Genomic DNA, 19616 nt, shown 5'->3' on the forward strand with positions numbered 1-19616 from the left:
ATTCGCCTTGCCCGTGAACATACAGTATTCACTACAGAACAGGATACAATCCTGATGGCAATCGAGTAGCCGAGACCTCTTTGGAGCACATAGTTTAGCATCTGCTTCGATTTCCCTAGTGCCCTAGAATCATTACAGCAGAGGTACCCAACAGAGAAAATATTCTAACAGATGACCACTTGTACTTCTTTCAACAGCGAAGAAGGCAGGTATCATTCTGCTGGGGAAAGGGGTACGTGGAAATTTGGTGCACTGATAAAGTAAACTGAGCTTTCTCACTATTGACTCGTTCCATGACCATGGAGATTTCTCCTTGATTTGGTCCCACGGAACAGTAAATAAATAAATAAAATAAAAATAAATGAGCCATCAAGGAGGTCTGCAGGAAACATGGCGTGACACAATGTGCCATTCCCCTCTCATTTGTGTTTTGCGTGGGAGATCCTTACAGTTGTTCGAAAAGGAGTGGCTGGCAGCGAGGCACGATAACCTGTGGTTGCCGAAGCCATCTATTCGGCCGTGGCGTTCCTCACGCCAGTCGCTGTAGTGAGCTTGACCTGCCGTCAGAATGGACACTGTTCCCTAACGCATGGTCTCTGGATCCGCTAACTTGTGATGCCTGTGGCGTGAAAATCACTGTACGCCGCATTCTTAGTGCACCTTGTAAGGGTCAGTGAAATTAAAACGAGACAGATGGAAGAAGTAAGTAAGCACTTAATTATTTCAAAAGAAAAATTGATTTGTATCCCACTGAGAGACAAGACTTTCACTGCCTCCAAGGACAGCTATCTGCAGCTAAAGATAAAGTAGTTACAGCCGTCGGTCACAAAACTGAAGCCTTTTGACCAGATTTAGACACTTATATGAGTGTCTTCACCAGAAATTAAGTATTCAAATTGGCATGTCTCATATAAAATAAATATTAAGCGAGTATTAATTGGTGGAAAGCAAGCCACTACGTGCTGCTCGCCTATGTCGAGCAACGTGTAGCTTCAGACAGCTGCCTACGCAGCTCCTCCTGTATCCAGGAGTGCACCTCTTCAACCGAAGCAAATCGATCCCCACGAATCTCTTTCTTCAGGCCTCCAAACATATGCAAATCGCATAGGGAGGATGTGTAAGACCTTCCCAACGAAACTTCTGCAGGGTAGCCGAAGCACCCTTCATAACATGGGGGCATTATCGTGCAACAGACTGATATCGTCCATCAACATTCTTGGGATTTTGGACTTGTGGCGTTGTGTTCCAGAAAGTGAATGGGCAGCGGGTCATTACAAATTGTTCAAATGGCTCTGAGCACTATGGGACTTAACATCTATGGTCATCAGTCTCCTAGAACTTAGAACTACTTAAACCTAACTAACCTAAGGAGATCACACAACACCCAGTCAACACGAGGTAGAGAAAATCCTTGACCCCGCCGGGAATGGGTCATTTCAGCCAAATAAAAAGCTTATCGTGACTTTCCCAAGGCGGCCGGCCTGTTGTTTCGACTTCGCTCCCCATGCCATTTCCATATTGTTGGAGTGTGAAGAAAGTTATTAGTCTCCATCGATCTGTTTCGAAAAATGGAACCAATCATGGTTCCATAGTCAACCGCAAACATTTTTCCATCGAAGGACTGACGCCTGTTTCACAGTGGGATAAACATATTAAAAGTAAAGGGTATTATTTTTGAAATAATGAACAGTTCACTCACGTTTTTCTTCCATTTTTCTCGATTTCGTTTGACTACTCCTTATATGTTGTGTTGGGAGGGAGGAAGGTGATTTCGGTGGTGAGATGCCATCTATTTTAGCAGACGTTGAGACGAGAGTGAAAAAGGTTTTAAAATTTTATGAAGTATATGCACTTCGGTCGATCTTAGGTAGGAGATTATAGTATGTTGCAGAGAGCCGGCTCATCCTTTTCTTTCCAGTGATCAGCTAGTCACAGCTACATCCTATGCTTTTTTAATTCTTTGGCGATAGTATCTCTTTTTACCATGACTTTCGCTTATGTCATTTCCCTACGTAAACCGGCTCTGCCCACTTGGTAATGAAGGAACATGATGTTTAATGCGGATTCTGGATTATAATGTCTTTCTCTCGAGGTTTCCAGAGGTAAAGTAAATATGTTTGTGCCTCTTAAAAGTAAATGTTTGAGCTCACGCATTGCACCTGTAATAGTTCATTCCACCAGACCATTGTGGCCACATTTCCCAGCCCCAGGAGTGTGCCGTAACGGATGCTTAGCTTACAATATTAGTCGCGGTGGAAAAAATACGAGTCTATTAAATGGTTAAGTAGAAGCAAGCTTCTGACGCAGAGATTATGCTATTCTCATGTCAGCAGGATGGAAAGACTCTTCTACGCATCATAGCTTCGATATAAAACCATTTTGAAATTTTCACTACTTCAACGTTTTCAGTCTGACAGTGTCCGTGATTTTCTACTTTTGTGTTCGTTGTGTTGTTGTTTTTGGGGGAGAAGACCTAACAGCGAGGTCATCGGTCTCATCGGATTTAGGGAAGGACGGGGAAGGAAGTCGACCGTGCCCTTTCAAAGGAACCATCCCGGCGGTTGCCTGGAACGATTTAGGAAAATCACGGGAGGTGGCCATACTCGAGATTAAATCGTTGTCCTCCCGTATGCGGGTCCAGTGTGTTAACCACAGCGCCACCTCGCTCAGTATTGTGTGTGGCGGGGGAGAGGGGCGCACACGTTGGCATTTTTTTTGGACGTTATTTGTGTTTTTTTCTCGTAATTACAGCTTTCAATAAGTTTGCACCGTCTATCTACCCTGGTCTCATAAAATTTTAGTACGGGCGCTGAAATTTTCCTGTCCTGCGCACACACCAATCATCATCATCATCACTGCGCAATTTTATTGTTGACAGGACTGCAGAGACGTACCTGCAAACAAATCAAAAGTACCTGCAAACAAATCAAAAGTTAATTTTGTAAGTTTTTTGTTTTCGAAGTGACAATTGCAGCTTTCCAAGCAGCCCTGGTGGAGGTGGCTGCTGTGGATTAGCCCGCAGCGCCAATTAGCGTATCGCGGGCGCCCTCCGCTGTGAGTGGCCAGCTTGGGGTGGTAGAGGGGTTGTCGGGCCGCGCCCACTGGCGTCGCGGGGGCGGAGGGGCGGCGTCGCGGGGGCGGCGCTGGCGCCGGCGCCGGCGCTGGAGGCGGCAGCGGCGGCGGCGGCGGCGGCGGGTTGCGTGGGAGGCAGGGCTCGCCTTAAAGGCCGGCGCGGCGGCTGTTGCAGGATGCTGGCCGGCTAGCGGCGAGCGGCTGCGGCTGGCTGAGGCTGCGCAGCGCCCAGGCAGACGCGGCCACCATGCGGCCCCGCGCGCTCGCCTCGCTCATCGCGGTGAGTACCGTCCGTCTGCTCTACTCTACTCTACTCTACTCTGCTGCGGCTGGCACACGGTCGGAGCATGCTTCCTCCTGCAGACATACCATACAACACTGCAACTAAACCATCAACTACACTGGTGTCCAGAATTAAAGCAACAAAAGGAAATTTTACAAGCTTGCGTTTATTTTCTCACGAAACAGTGTAAACAGGTGATAGTAAATCACAAACAATGTAAAGAACGCAGACTGCAACTTGCGTAACCGTAAACAGAAATGGTCATCGCTTTTTCCAACTTAACGGATTTGCACGTACATTTCGACAACTGGTTAATGTGCTCAGTGTGGGGTGTGACCACTCTGGCAGCAATACAGGCCTGAGAACCACGGGGCATGCTGTGAAAGATGTCATTAGCCTCATGCTGAGGTAGTAACGTCCATTCTTCCTGCAGAGCTGCTCGCATTCTTTGAGAGTGGTTGGTGGATGCTGGCTTAATACAAGCCTTCTCCCTAGTCCATCCGACATGCTCTATGGGATTCAAGTCTGGAGAGCGATTAGACCAAGCCAAGCGTTCCATTTTGAAGAAAACATCAACCTCCTGTGCTGTATGAGGTCGAGCGTCATCATCTATCTATACGACGTGTGGGCCCACAGCATCTCGCAACAACCGCTGATGAGGTCCCGAGATTTCATCACAATACCTGACATCAGTTAAACCTTGCCAATTCACTCATAAAAGAAGGGTTCGATTGGTAAACATTAGGGATTCTCCTCAATATTGGTCTCTTTCCACAATGTTTGGGCCCCGAAATGGTATTCCACGTTCCATTCACATGCCAATCCATCGAAAATCTCTCTCCAGATTAAACTGGGACTAATCTGTGAAAACAACATTGGCCCACTGTTCGACCGTCCAGATGGCATTTCCACTCTAGATGTTACCTTCTGTGAAGACAGAGGTAGACATACAGCATGTCTCTCACAATAAAGGCCGCTCTGCCGAAACCTTCTGCACACCGTTTGCCTCGATACAACACGTTCAGTGGATGCCTCGAGCTCAGGTGCCAACTGACGTGCAGTACTAAGGCAATAATGTCGTGCCCTTACAGCCAATATGTCTCAAATCACACAGGATCAGACCTGCCCTCGTCTTCAGCATACCGTTTCCGCCTCTGTAAACCGTCGCCACTTCCAGGAAACAACAGAACGTTTCTCATTAAGTCGGCGGGCCAAATCAGTGTGCGACAGTCCTGCTTCCTTTATTTCTATGGCCCTCCGCCGCAGAGTGTCTGGTAGGCATCTCTTATGTGCCATACCGCACAATCTGTGACTGTGTACATAGAGATTGTTGATGTGGGGTTACCTGGTAAACACTACCTCGTTTCATAGGTGCCCCGACGTCATTATCGGCATAGTTGCCTGTTGACTGGGATGCCATCTTCTGTGCAGAAAAAGATCGTAGGGACTTCTCGTTGACATTTTATATGATAATATCGTGAATTAGACACATGAAGGGGAAATAGGGGTTTGTTGCTTTAATTTCGGACACCACTGTACTCAAGAAATGAGAAAACTACATTTTCCTGGATACATACATGTCTCAACTTTATCTTCGATAAGGATAGAAACTGAAGTAATGAATCGTGCCATGGCTGGGAGTTGAACCCAAATCCACTGCTTAACAGGCAGATGTGCTAACCACTACACCTCTGTCATACTGTGGCTATCACAGATGCATGGCCTACCCTAGCCCAACGCCCTCCCTAACACAATCTTCAATTCACGTCTTCAGCCCATTTTCCCCTTCTTAAATCTTCAGTACTGCAGAGGTTTTCCGATATTGGAATAGCACCCCAGCTTTGTTTTCCCATTATATATGAAGCTGTGGTGCTATTCCAGTATCGCAGAACCTTTGCAGTACTGTTGATTTAATAAGGGGAAAATGGACTGAAGGCGTAAATGAAAGTTTGTGTTAAGGAGGGCAGGAGACTAGGGTCGAGCATCTGTGATAGACACAGTATGACAGAGGTGTAGAGGTCAGCACATCTGCCTCGTAAGCAGTGGACCTGGGTTCAAGTCCCATCCTTGGCACAAATTTTAATTCATTACTTCAGCTTTCATCATTATCGAAAATACGAGCGGCTTTCAATAAGTAATGCAAAACTTTTTTTCTGAAATATAGTTGGTTTTATTCAGGATTCTAACACACCATACTATCCAGACTCTTTTGGGTACAAAACCTGTTTCTCAACATAATCAGCGTTCAGTGCGGTAACCTTACGCCACCTTACTGCGACGGCCTGTATACCCGCATTGTTCCACTCTAGCAGTCGATGTCGGAGCCAACGTATTGCTGCATCAAGAACCTCTCAATCATCCATGTACTGTTTCCGGAGGGGTTCATCCTTCATTGGGCCAAACAGATAGAAGTCTGAAGCTACGAGATCCGGGCTTTAGAGAGGATGAGGAACAACAGTCCAACGAAGTTTTCTGAGTTTCTCTCGGGTGCGCAGACTTGTGCGAGGCCTTGCCTTGTCATGGAGAAGTTCGTTTGCACTTTCGTGACGACGAACATGCTGAAGTCGTTTCTTCACTCTCCTGATGGTGCCACATTATACTTCAGAGTTGAGCGTTGCACCGTGAGGTACGACATCAAATAGCATAACCCGTTCAGAGTCCCAGACGTCCGTCGCTGCGACTTTACCCGCTGGATCAAGTACCATGTGTATCAAGGCTAATGAAGAAATGGACAACATTGTCGTGAAAGCCTTTCGAAGCGTATGTCTTGAAATGTGTCTCAAGATGTCATGGAGCACATATAGAGCTCTGTGTAAGACACGATATTGCACACACAGACATGCTGGATATGTCGTTTCCATGTGTAAGTGCGCCATTATGACCAGTGTAGCACAAATAAATGCTCTGAGTAACTTCCAGAAAACCGCCTAGACCCACTTTTACGCTATGGAATAGGCATTCATAACTTGCTCATGTGACAGTAACAGATGCTTTATGCAATGAACTGCTATTTATTGTCCGTTCTTTCGATGTCAACGTATAACAGGCCCATCATATGGTGATAAGACTTGTCGAAGATGATTTAAGACCGAAATTAGTAACAAGACAGTCTTCTGGTGTTTCTAAGACCTCTTTTCTGAATCATTTTGGATACATAGAGCGCTTTGCTCAATAAAAAATTTGCGCCATCTGTGTAAGAGCCTAGACTCAAAGGGATCAGTTTGGTCCCATAATACCTTACCGCAAATTTCCAAAAAAAAAAAAAAAAAAAAAAGAAAGTTCAACAGGAGCAGGGAATGAAACAAAGAGATAATTTCGCTTGCGAAATGAAGACAACACGACGTGCAAAATAACGCAGTCTCTCCATCTTTGCACATGTGCAGTCTGTCCATCTTTGCACATGTGTTGAATGTGCTCCTGGGTAACTGTAGCAACGAGACGGTTCCAGTGGGTGGTGCTGGGTTGAGAGGAGAATACGCTAGTACTAACATCAAATCCGGGATTGTGGCAGCAATTTCAAAATAATAAATAAAATACATAATATGAATGAACATCCAGGACAGCAAATAAATATCAGTCAATTTTTTCCCTTCTTGCAAAGCAAAAGGCCCTAGAATTTAGCAACATCAGGCATCAGTTGCAAGAATGTTACAATAATGTCACACAGTCACAATTCAAGCCCTGTACTGTACTATTTGGTACCCAATAGCTTTCCATATAACAATTTCAACCTTTCTTGACAAATCAACTTTACACATATTTCCGAAGTCCATTACAAATGGCTATTAATGCCCCCCCCCCAAAAAAAAAAAACGTCGTTACAAATACACATTCGATACTGCAGATGTTCAACTCTTGGGCCATTACCAAAATTAGTAGGAAAAACGGGTTACAAATGACAAGCCAACAATAGTGATTTTCTCCGAATTTCATCTGTCGCCAATGCCGCGACCTGAGCCAATGTTTCTAATTACAGCTAACCGCTGATTGGCCGATCAACAAACACATCAAATAAATCCCTAGACGCCCAAGCCAAGTTAAGTGCTAGGAGCACGCAAAATAACAATTTCCTTGATCAGACCTCTCCACGGGAAAATTCTCCAATAGTAGTAACGCAGGTTAACGTGTTTAACTTCAGCATACCATCAGGGACACAGAGACATGTATATGCATAACTTCTTATGTACCACACACCAAGAGATGAACAACTATAAGTATTCAGTGACTGACACAAAAAACACAACAACAGCTCGATAACTTAACTAGAAAGCTCAGAATAACAACGTAACCATTTAATATATTTCTGGACAATTTCCATCCATCAAACCACTGCTTCGGCACAACTGACAAGTATTGTAGAGGCTTCACTTTTATTTTCAGTGAAATGCAAGTTTCCTTTTTCCGTGGATATACACTACTGGCCTTTAAATTGCTACACCACGAAGATGACGTGCTAAAGACGCGAAATTTAACCGACAGGAAGAAGATGCTCAGATATGCAATTGATTAGCTTTTTAGAGCATTCACACAAGGTTGGCGCCGGTAGCGACACCGACAACGTGCTGACATGAGGAAAGTTTCCAACCGGTTTCTCATACACAAACAGCAGTTGACCGGTGTTGCCTGGTGAAACGTTGTTGTGATGCCTCGTGTAAGGAGGGGAAATGCGTACCATCACGTTTCCGACTTTGATAAAGGTCGGATTTTAGCCTATAGCGATTGCGGTTTATCGTATGGCGATATTGCTGTTCGCGTTGGTTGAGATCCAATGACTGTTAGCAGAATGTGGAATCGGTGGGTTCAGGAGGGTAATACGGAACGCAGTGCTGAATCCTAACGGCCTCGTATCACTAGCAGTCGAGACGACAGCCATCTTATCCGCACGGCGGTAACGGATCGTGCAGCCACGTCTCGATCCCTGAATCAACAGATGGGGACGTTTGCAAGACAACAACCACCTGCACGAACAGTTCGACGACGTTTGCAGCAGCACGGACTATCAGCTCGGAGACCATGACTGCGGCTACCCTTGACGCTGCATCACAGACAGGAGCGCCTGCGATGGTGTACTCAACGACAAACCTTGGTGCACGAATGGCAAAAGAATTTTCGGATGAATCCAGGTTCTGTTTACAGTATCATGATGGTCGCATCCGTGTTTGGCGACATCGCGGTGAACGCACACTGGAAGCGTGTATTCGTCATCGCCATACTGACGTATCCCCCTGAGTGACGGTATGGGGGACCATTGATTACACGTCTCGGTCACCTCTTGCTCGCATTGACGGCACTTTGAACAGTGTACGTTACATTTCAGATGTGTTACGTCCCGTGGCTCCACCCTTCATTCGATCCCTGCGAAACTCTACATTTCGGCAGGATAATGCACGACCGCATGTTGCAGGTCCTGTACGGGCCTTTCTGGATACAGAACATGTTCGACTGCTGCCCTGGCCAGCACTTTCTCCAGATCTCTCACCAACTGAAAACGTCTGTTCAATGTTGGCGGAGCAACTGGCTCGTCACAATACGCCAGTCACTACTCTTGATGAACTGTGGTATCGTGTTGAAGCTGCATGGGCAGCTGTACCTGTAGACTTCATCCAAGCTCTGTTTGACGCAATGCTCACGCGTATCAAGGCCGTTATTACGGCCAGAGGTGGTTGTTCTGAGTACTGATTTCTCAGGATCTATGGAGCCAAGTTGCGTGAAAATGTGGTCACATGTCAGTTCTAGTATAATATATTTTTCCAATGAATACCCGTTTATCATGTGCATTTCTTCTTGGTGTTGCAATTTTAATGGCCAGTAGTGTATAAGCAGAGGTACCGAGCAACACCAGCGACGAGAAAGCCCTACAAGTTCAGATCACTTGAACTACCGCAACAGACAAGTTCATCACTGTACACCGAGTTCACAAAACCCTTGGCGCCGAGAACGAAGTGTGCAGACGTAGTTAGAAATTTATTATCCAAGGCAAAGAGCTTAGAGCAGACAGAATATTTCACTCCAAGCGAGCAGAACACTGTCTACAGCAAATGACACTTTTCACTCGGACTAACTCTAAAGTCATTCTGCCCTGTCCTCTGTACCGACTAGCACCGGTCACATACCCACAAGCAGGACCGCCGCAGCCAATGTCCGCACACGTCGTCCGTTCGCCCCACGCCTTCTGCAAGACCCGTTCATTCCTTCCCAGTCCACTACTCCTCGCCGAACGCCGAACTGCCTCGCGTCACCCACCGCCCTCTGTCGCCACTGGCGGACAACCGCTGATCACCGGCGGCGTACTCTTCAGAGTGCCGGCCGCGGCGGGAAGTTCAAACTACGGCGCTCGATATGATGCCTTAGCGGCACCGTCGCTCCACCTTCTGCATGGTAACACGATTCCATATTTCCCGATATGTTGCCCACAATATGGTGGGCACGTTGCTTCTCAAGCGTACAAATTGCTTCTCAAGCGTGCCACACTGGCGGTGGCGCCCCAGAGGTCATCCACGTGTGTGCAGAATTCCTTCGACGGCGCAGTGCAAGGTTCCACATGCGCACAAAGCACACTCGAAGGTGTTCATGTCAGTAGAAACCCACAAGCCATAATTCTTGGGTATCGGTCATCGGTTGCTGTTGTTGAGAACAGGCGAGCACAACGAGTCAGGTCTTCAATTATTGGAGTCTCACTGTAGTGGTTGGATGCTTGAATGTTGTCGACGTGATGTGCGTCAATGCGGCTGCAGCTTCCCATAGTTACAACTCTTCTTGAAGCAAAGTGACAAGCTCGAAACGATCCACGCCGACTCACTGAGCAGCATACGCAACCCATATTGTGCCGTTCACGATTAGAGACACAGTGACTGTACTTTACTTTAGTTCCATTGAAAAGATAGCTACATATAACAGTTAGGATGAAAAAGAGGTACACGGGTCATGAGGTTGTGCAAAACTTGTTTCCAGCAATTAATTAAAACAATTTTTTTTTACGGGACATGGTCCAAATCCTAGTTATTTCTATAGAATTGACAAGGTGGGACACGGACGAGCAGTAGTGAATTAGAAGGCACGTCTGCACCCAATTGGTTTGATTGTATCTAGACAGAGGTTAGAATACGACGATATTTGTGTGTGTGTGTGTGTGTGTGTGTGTGTGTGTGTGTGTGTGTGTTTGCTGTTGTTATGGTCTTCAGTCCAAAACGCTGGTTTGATGCAGCTCTCCATGCTACTCTTATCTGTGCAAGCCTCTTAATCTTCTGCAACATGCATCCTTCTGTGTCTGCTTAGTGTATTCATCTCTTGGTCTCCGTCTACGCTTGTTACCCTCCACGCTTCCCTCCATCACTAAACTGGTGATCCCTTGATGCCTCAGAACGTGTCCTACTAACCGATTCCTTCGTCTAGTCAGGTTGCGCCACGAATTTCTTGTCTCCCCAATTCTGTTCAGTAGCTTCCCATTAGTGGCGAGATCTACCCATCTAACCTTCAGCATTCTTCTGTAGCTCCACATTTCAAAAGTTTCTGTCCTCTTCTTGTCTAAACAGCTCATCGTCCATGTTTCAATTCCATACATGGCCACAATCCATAGACATGCTTTCAGGAAACACTTACCAACACTTAAATCCATGTTCGATGTCAACCAATTTCTGTTCTTCAGAAACGCTTTTCTCGCTATTGCCAGTATATATTTTATATCATCTGTACTTCGACCACCATCAGCTATTTTGCTGACCAAATAGCAAAACTCATCTACTACTTCAAGTGTCTCATTTCTTAACCCAATTCCATCAGCATCACCTGATTCAGTTCTACTACTTTCCATTACCCTCGTTTTGCTTTTGTTGTTGTTCATATTATATATTCCTTTCAAGACGCTGTCCATTCCGTTCAACTGCTCTCTCAAGTCCTTTACTATACCTGACAAAATTAAAATATCATCAGCAAACCTCCAGGTAGTTCTAAGTTCTAGGGGACTGATGACATCAGATGTTAAGTCCTATAGTACGTAGAGCCATTTGAACCATTTTTTTATAATTAATAATTGAAATTGGTTACCAAATAAATCAAACTCTTGCGATGAAACACTGGTACAGATAGCAAGATACCCTCTTCTGTTCTCGGCCAAACGGGGTCGTGCTGTATATATGCTGGCTGTGGCCGGGACGTCTACCTCCCCCCCCCCCTCCCTATTAAAGCAAGAGGAGGTACGCACAGTGGTAGCCGACCGGTCTTGTCCTGAGGGAGACGCAGTCCAGAAGAGCGCGGAAAGCGGGAACATACCAGACACACCGCGCAACGACCGCAAGCGTCGTTCTTCGTGCCGGCTGTCTGCAGTGATTCATAGCGCGAGTCTCGGGTTCACAACCGGACTGACGCCCGCAGGTTTCAGCGGACCCTCGCCGCCGCACTGTGACATACGGCGCCTTCCTAGCCTGCATCCGCAGCGAAATTTGTCTTCAATGTTCATCAGCATCCAGGCGTATCACCAGACTCCCCAGCAAACTGTTACTAAGGAGATACCCGACGCAAACGGCTAAAACCGAATAAAAATGATTTTACAGTACGGAGATGTCTTCTATTCTTATTGCTCCCTCTTTATTACCCTCAGTTGTCGAACGCTTTTTCTATGAAAGTGTCTTCAATTTGTGAAGTCTTGCCTACATTATCAAGCGGCGTCATAATTGCATCTCTTGCGCCTTTACTTCTCCCCAATCCATATTGCTCGTCATCTAAAATAGCTTCAGTATTATTTATCATTCTGCTGTATAAGATTCTGCAAGAACAGGACCAACGACGACTGAAGAAAGTCTTTCGACGTAACAAAAGTGCAACCCTTCCGCAAATTGCTGCAGATTTCAGTGCTGGCCTTATCAACAAGTGTCAGCGTACGAACCATTCAACAAAACATCAACGAGGTGGGCTTTCGGAGCCGAAGGCCCACTCTTGTACCCTTGATGACCGCACGACACACAGCTTTACGCCTCGCCTGGGCCCATCAACGTCGGAATTGAACTGTTTCAAATTGTATCGAACGTATGGACGTGTACGTGGATGGAGATAACTTCATGAATCCATCATATCAGCAGGGGACTGTTCAAACTGGTGGAGACTCTATAATTGTGTAGGGCGTGTGCAGTTGGAGAGACATGGGATCCCTGATACGCGTAGATACGACTCTGACAAGTGACACGTACGTATGCATTCTGTCTGACCACTTGCATCCATTCTTGTTCATTCTGCATTCCGACGGACTTGGGCAATTCCAGCAGGACAATGCGACGCCCCACAGGTCCAGAATTTCTACAGAGTGGCTCCAGGAACAATCTGAGTTTATCACTTTCGCTGCCTACCATCCTCCCCATTAATTTTATTCAGCATATCTGGGATGCTTTGCAACGTGGTGTTCAGAAGAGATCTCCACCCCTTCGTATTACGGATTTCCGGACAGCCTTGCAGGATTCGTGGTGTCAGTACCCTCTGGCACTACTTCAGATATTAGTGGTGTCCGTGCCACGTCGTGTTGCGCCACTTGTGCGTTCTGATGAAGGCCCTACACGATAATAGGTAGCTGTACCTGTTTCCTTGGCTCTTCACTGTGTATCACGGAGTACTGCGGGAAATCGGCAGGTTTCTACCGACTGTTGACGCTGCAGCTGAGTGTTCCCTTCTCGGTGCAGCCTGTTGCCGGAGGCGCGGCCACCTGTTGCGGGTGTTTAGGAGTCTGCCGGCGGCGCCGCAGCCCGCTATCGCCGCCGCATCGACACCCGCCGACACTTGTTGCATTTACATACAACGCCACGCCGCCGCCGAAACCCGACGCTGCGCTGCCGGCGGCCGGCGGTAATGGCCGGGAATAAGCCGTGAAATACGAGCCGACTCCTTCGGCGCGTCCAAATTTATGTGCGTGCCGCGTCCGTTAGGCGACACGCGCGTCGCACGGCCGGGACCTTACAGACCTTCCTCCACAGGGCTACTCCTTCTTATCTGTGTCGTGCCCTGCTGTCCGATCCGATCAACTGCTCCCAAGCAATAATGATCTCTATGCAGTGTACATCAATCAAGCAAAGGATGTGCAGTCAAAGACAAAGGCGCATCTAGTAACTATTGAAGTAGCGGCATCTAAGTAGGTTTCCGCTTGCTTTTCATTCGTGTTATACCGAATGTAAAATGTTCCATTTTTCATCTGTAGTAATCACGATAATAGCTGCCCGCTTTCGCTCCACTCCACAATACGAAATGTGGACTACCTTGTCAAGCCACGGAAAGGCGCCAACAGGAATTCAGGAAATACCGTTCTTGTGAAGCACACTAGATTTTCATTCTCACGGAGTAAAGAATGCTGCCGACATGGGACGTCAAATTAATTCCATATTTTTAGATTTCCATAAGGCTTTGGACACCGTTCTTCACAAGCGACATCCAATCAAATTGCGTGCCTCTTTACTGTCGTGTTAATTGTGCGACTAGATTCGTGATTTCTTGTCCGAAAGGGTACAGTTCCTAATAACTGACGGAATGTGTAAGGGGTCCGTAGGCCCTTACTATAATTTTGCACTCGGCACAGGTCGATAGGGCGAACAATCGATTGTGACATGTTGCGAGAGCGAGAGTCGAGATGCGCCAGAGTGGTTGTCGGGAATGGTGTGTGTGTGTGTGTGTGTGTGTGTGTGTGTGTGTGTGTGTGTGTGTGTGGAGGCCATTATTGGAATACAGGGTTTTTAACCGAGAAGGGTGCCACCATCGCCATTGTTAGACCACCAAATAATAAATAAATACCGGGAAAGTGATGAAGTACCTTTATAAACGGGTTCAGTGACGTTACTAGTGCCGATATTTAGTTCGCGTCTACCGTGTCGGCCTAACCTTCGATTGCAGTGTTGGATGCAGTGATGGATTAGCGTGTGGCGATAATGGCAAATGAAGAAAGCCTGTGCTGAGATTAGCCGAAATTAGATATGTATGACGAAGGCAGTGGTTGTGTCGTTTTTGTGTTTTGAGAAGAATGTAAGTTCGTAATCAGTAAAACTGTGTTGGTGTTCCTTATTACCATACATTCAGTGTTATAGTATTGAACAGGACGAACTGGAAAGCAACAACTTCCGTAGCAGTCAGTTCCGATTACCAGACCCATTAGGTTCACGGTCATGTTAATAATAGATATTGGGCTGCTATTCGATCAGATCAGGTCGGTATAAAAACGGAGGTGTTACAAATGTCATCGACTAACACAGAAGTAATATCTGGCGTTCCCCACGGAAGTGCTCTAGACCCTCTGCTGTTCCTAATCTACATAACCGATTTAGGAGTAATCTGAACACCGCTCTTAGATGATGCTATAATTTACCGTCTTGTAAAGTCATCAGATGATCAAAACAAATTGCAAAACGATTTAGACAAGATATCCGTATGGTGCAAAAAGTAGCAATTGACTCCGAATAATGAGAAATCTGAAGTGATTCATATGAGTACTAAAATGAATCCTCTAAATTTCGGTTACAGAATAAATCACACAAATATAATGGCTGTAAATTCAACTAAATACTTGGAGATTACAATTCCGAGTGACTTAAATTGAAATGAACACACAGATAATGTTGTGGAGAAAGCAAATCAGAGAGTGCGTTTTATTGCCAGAGCACTTAGAAAATGTAAAACGACTACTAAAGAGACTGCTTACACTACGCTTGTTCGCACACTTCTGGAGTATTGCTGTGTGGTCTGGGATCCACATCAGATGCAACTGACAGAGGGTATAGAAAAAATTCAAAGAAGGGCAGCTCGTTCTGTATAATCGCGAAATAGGGGGAGAGGTGGCCACGGATATGATACGCGAGTTGGAGAGGCAGTCGTGAAAGTAAAGACGTTTTCCGTTGCGGCAGGATATTCTCTTGAAATTTCGATCACCTACTTTCTCTTCAGTTTCTCGGCGCCCACATACATAGGGGGGAATGATCATCATAATAAAACAAGAGATATCACAGCTCGCACGGAAAGATTTAAGTGTTCCTTTTTCCCGCGCGCTGTTCGAGAGTGGAACGGTAGAGGAGCAGCTGAAATCTCTTCCAGGCACTTAATTGTGAATTGCGAAGGCATCATGTAGATGTAGATGTAGATGCAGATGAAGACGTTTTATGTAAATCCGCGCACAAACGAACAAAAGGCAACCCAGATGAAAATTACTGGAGACTTCTTTAACTCGCGTGACCAAGGTTCTCATTTTCTGCGATCATAACAGCGATGGATGAGGCGTCGTGCTACCAGTTCCAGCCTGAGTAAGATGGGATACAAACACAGTGACAGCGGAAGAGTATCTCAGTCACAATTCGAAAGATGTCAATTGAAATGAGTTGCCAATACCTCGACCAATTACAAAAATAACCTTTGGTGGCACTTGAGTGCAGTTTCATGGTCGTACTGTGATCTGTGAACGCCACTTTAAAAGTATTTTGAAACTCTCGTGTTTGCATTGTATTGTTATCAACTAGCGTTTACTGAACTTCGCAAAAGGACCTGGTATTTATGCATGGTCAGAATCATACACACGGTAGTGGTATTTTAAGACAAGGACACAGTGGTAGGATACGCACAGTATATTCCACGGGCGGTACGAGGCCTTTAAAAAGCAATGCATCCGGTGCACGAATTCGTAGCCTGCTTACGTTTCGTATCAGACAACTGCCTTCCGCAGCCATGTCGGCAGCACTACCTTGTAAAGCAGTTCTCGGTCTTCAGTGATGTGTCCACGGCGGAGTTAACCACTGTTGTAGAAGAGGGACCATTACACCTTACAGGAACTTGCACAGTAGCTGCAGGATTTAGTTCCTACAAAGACGAACGAGTGTACTAGTCGACAAAGCGAACCGTAGAGACGGCCACATCACGAATGAATTTGGTAACGTGAGCGGTGTCAGTCACGTCCGTGTTGTGTGCGCTGTCGCATCGCAGTGCGAACGCTTAACACCTCGAACGAGGGTGTCCTCACGTTCCAACATTTCACGAGTCACAGGTGTGTGCGGCCGGCCGGCACGCTGGAGATCGGACAGGTTTGCGCGACCTTGTTGCGGTGATGACAGACACCTCGCCCAACGACTCACCGTGCTTTTGTTCGGTGCCAGGCTTCCCTAGACATTCTGCAAGCTCCTGTGTATGTCTGCGATGTCCTACTTTTTCTGCCAAAAGGAAATCAACGTCAGCTCTCCGCTTCGAAAGCACCTCTCGTTACACACGCCATTATGACGGCTACGTTATAGCGCTACCACCTATCGGGACTCCATGACGCTATAGGGACTGAAGAGAGAATATTCCACTGTGTCCCACAACATATTCCGTGTTTTTTTTTTCAACCGCAGTTGGCTCAGAAAAAAATGTGCTGCATTAGGTGTCGAATGCCCCTCGTACATGAAAGTAACGAAACAATTGTGCATATTTGTTTGTCATGATCATGCACTATACTTGTTACTTATTTTTAATAATTTCTGTACATTTTCTCACAGATTACATCTCGCGATGATTTTTCGAAACGCGTAACATTTAATAAAGAATTGTGTGATGAAGACATTTCCATAATTGCAATTTGTAGCTTAAATTTCTCACTTCCGAAAAAGGAACATTTTAAGTGGTAATGAGTATTTCAGTAAGTAGTAACTCACGGATCCACAGATATCTGTGCATTACCGCACTTTGGCGCGTGGGACTGCTTGGACTAGCACGCATCACAACTTGATTGATTCACGTCAGTGCCAAATCAGTCGGAAAAAGCGCAGTTTTTTTTAACGATTATTTCTAAGCACAACCTGCCCTGTAACACTCTTACAAGCTCCTCAGACCGATCATGACCTCCCTGTAAATGCAAGTGAATGTATAGTTTTAAACTCTAATTTACACCAATTAGACATACTAGAAATGTGAATCATTAGGAAAATGTTAGGCCTACGAGAAACTACGAAAGATTAGAATTTTTGTAGTGGTGATGAAATTCATTGAAACTTAGAAAATATGTCAGAAGTAACGAGACAAAGAAGGCTGGTATTTTTTAGACGTTTATATCAAATGCAGGGCAGTAGATTAATGAAAAAGATCTTCATATCTTTGTGAGATCAGAAGTCAACAAGTTCAATCCAAGAAGTAAAAAATAATTTAGAAAGAAAATGTAAGAGCTGAGGAAACAACTGTTACAGAAGTTTTTATAAAGAAAAAGTACTCATTATGAAAGGTTCCAACGACAGGAGAGTCAAAAAAATTGTGCGAAATTGTCAAAAGACAGGAATTAAAAACAAAGTGAACAGACGAAACAGTATTGGAAGAAAAGAATACAATAAAGAATAAGGAACTGAAATTGGCATGTCGTCCTTAACTGGCCCATCCGAGAACATATAAAAAATGATAAAAGTTTGCGATTCAATAGCCGTGTATTGAATAATAATTTGTTTACATCAATCCTTAATACATCACTTTAGTATATCTTCCAAAGAATTAAGTGACGATAAAAAAAATTGCACAGGAAGCCTGACCCTTGATGTAAAATTGAGAGTACTTCCTACCTCACTGCTAAAAAGGTCATCTGAAGTGATCTGGTCACTTGTTAAAAAATTTTATATTGAAGCATAACAAAGGATCAGTTAATTTTGAGCAAAACATTTTGCACTGATACAGTAAGTGCTCTCACTTTCCACGGAGGTGCAGTTAATATAATCATATCGTACTAAAACCATTCGTCTGAAAATTTGAGGTGTACGTGCAAAGTAACTGTATAAACTAACTGGAGGGGTGCCATGCCGAAACACCTCTGCATTCTCATGATGTTGTTATGGAACCTGCAAAGGCATCTTTCGTGATGAGAAACCATGATTAGCAAGTTACGATCTATTCATTCACATTAACTGTTCTGTGAATTCTCTTTAGCCTCGGCTGACCTCCCTTGTGCCACTGGCATAGTGAAATTCTACGGTCTCCTGTCGCCACCTTGGCTGACAGATCGCCAAAACTGCTATGCCCGCAATTAGGTCGAAGTCTTGCAAGCTACTGTCTGACGGTCTGTAAGCAAAGCCATAGCGTGAGCTTGTACCCAACACTGTGTCAGGGCGTCTTCAATCCCACTCCAGAAAATTACGTTGACCCATGATGGCCTGGGATGTACCAAACTGCTAGAAGTCGTGTACCCGCCTGATCGTGGCCCCAGCAGACAGGTAGGCCCTGAGCATCCAGAAGTGGCTGCAGCAATGATTAGGAAGAGACACACCAAATGTCCATCGCATCCAGCAGCGATGATGGTATTAGTGCAGTAAGCACCTCGAGATATAATGGTATTGGAAGACCCTCAGTCTCTCCATCAACGATATGGTAGGTGGTGGCCAATGCGAAATCCCACGAGTGGCAGGATCTGGTAACTTGGATTTTGTCATCGCAATAGTGGTAAGCTACATGTTCACGAGAAATGCTGAAACATCTAATACATGGATGTCACTACACCAAAACAATCCCCGGCTGGTGTGGCCGTGCGGTTCTAGGCGCTTCAGTTTGGAACCGCTCGATCGCTAAGGTCGCAGGTTCGAATCCTGCCTCAGGCGTGGATGTGTGTGATGTCCTTAGGTTAGTTAGGTTTAAGTAGTTCTAAGTTCTAGGGGACTGATGACTTCAGATGTTAAGTCCCATAGTGCTCAGAGCCATTTTTGAAACAAAACAATCATTGAATCGAGTGCTTCGGTACAAACACAATCAGTCCTAATGACCGACTGAATTCAGAGCTGGAGAACAGCAGTATTCATAGATATGGTGCAAGGAATGACTTGAAGCTCTGTTCATTATGACGAAATGTGGCCCACTACTTTCACTAGGTGTCAGCAGCCCTCGTTCGGCTGTGTTTGTTTAACCATTTGTTACAAGCTCTTAATTGCACTGTCAAGTCTCTGAAATGTGTTATTGCTTCTGAGGTAGTCCCGTTTCTTCCCATAACAAGAGCTAACGAATCTCTCTCTCTCTCTCTTTCTCTCTCGCGATACACGTTTTGCTGAGAGTGTAACTTGTGCCTGGCGATTGGTGCCAACATAGCAATATATGCTTGTATACGCAACCGACTCACAGTTTTGATTGTTTCTGCTGCATAGCTATGTCATCACCTTGTCTGGTGTTGCCTGTGGCTGTGATAGCGTGAACTAAAGAAAAATTTTAATACCTTCCCCTATTTTGCTCTGCGAGCGGTGCAAGCTATTGGTGCCATTCCACTGCATGGTACACAATGTCCAGTAAAAATACAGCTGTCACATCTTATGGGCAC

The 19616-nt window shown here is 45.5% G+C and overlaps 1 protein-coding gene across 1 annotated transcript in view; it reads left to right on the forward strand.

The window, feature by feature from the left end:
* LOC126282257 (uncharacterized) overlaps window positions 1–19616 on the forward strand; it is a 1335550-nt gene that overhangs the window by 1099133 nt on the left and 216801 nt on the right. The window contains exon 3 of the mRNA XM_049981855.1: window positions 3248–3352. Coding sequence (XP_049837812.1) covers window positions 3320–3352 — 33 coding nt within the window. The 5' untranslated portion in view covers window positions 3248–3319. The remainder of the gene's footprint in view (window positions 1–3247; window positions 3353–19616) is intronic.

Source organism: Schistocerca gregaria, chromosome 7 (genome assembly GCF_023897955.1).
Source record: "Schistocerca gregaria isolate iqSchGreg1 chromosome 7, iqSchGreg1.2, whole genome shotgun sequence".
Taxonomy (NCBI): domain Eukaryota; kingdom Metazoa; phylum Arthropoda; class Insecta; order Orthoptera; family Acrididae; genus Schistocerca; species Schistocerca gregaria.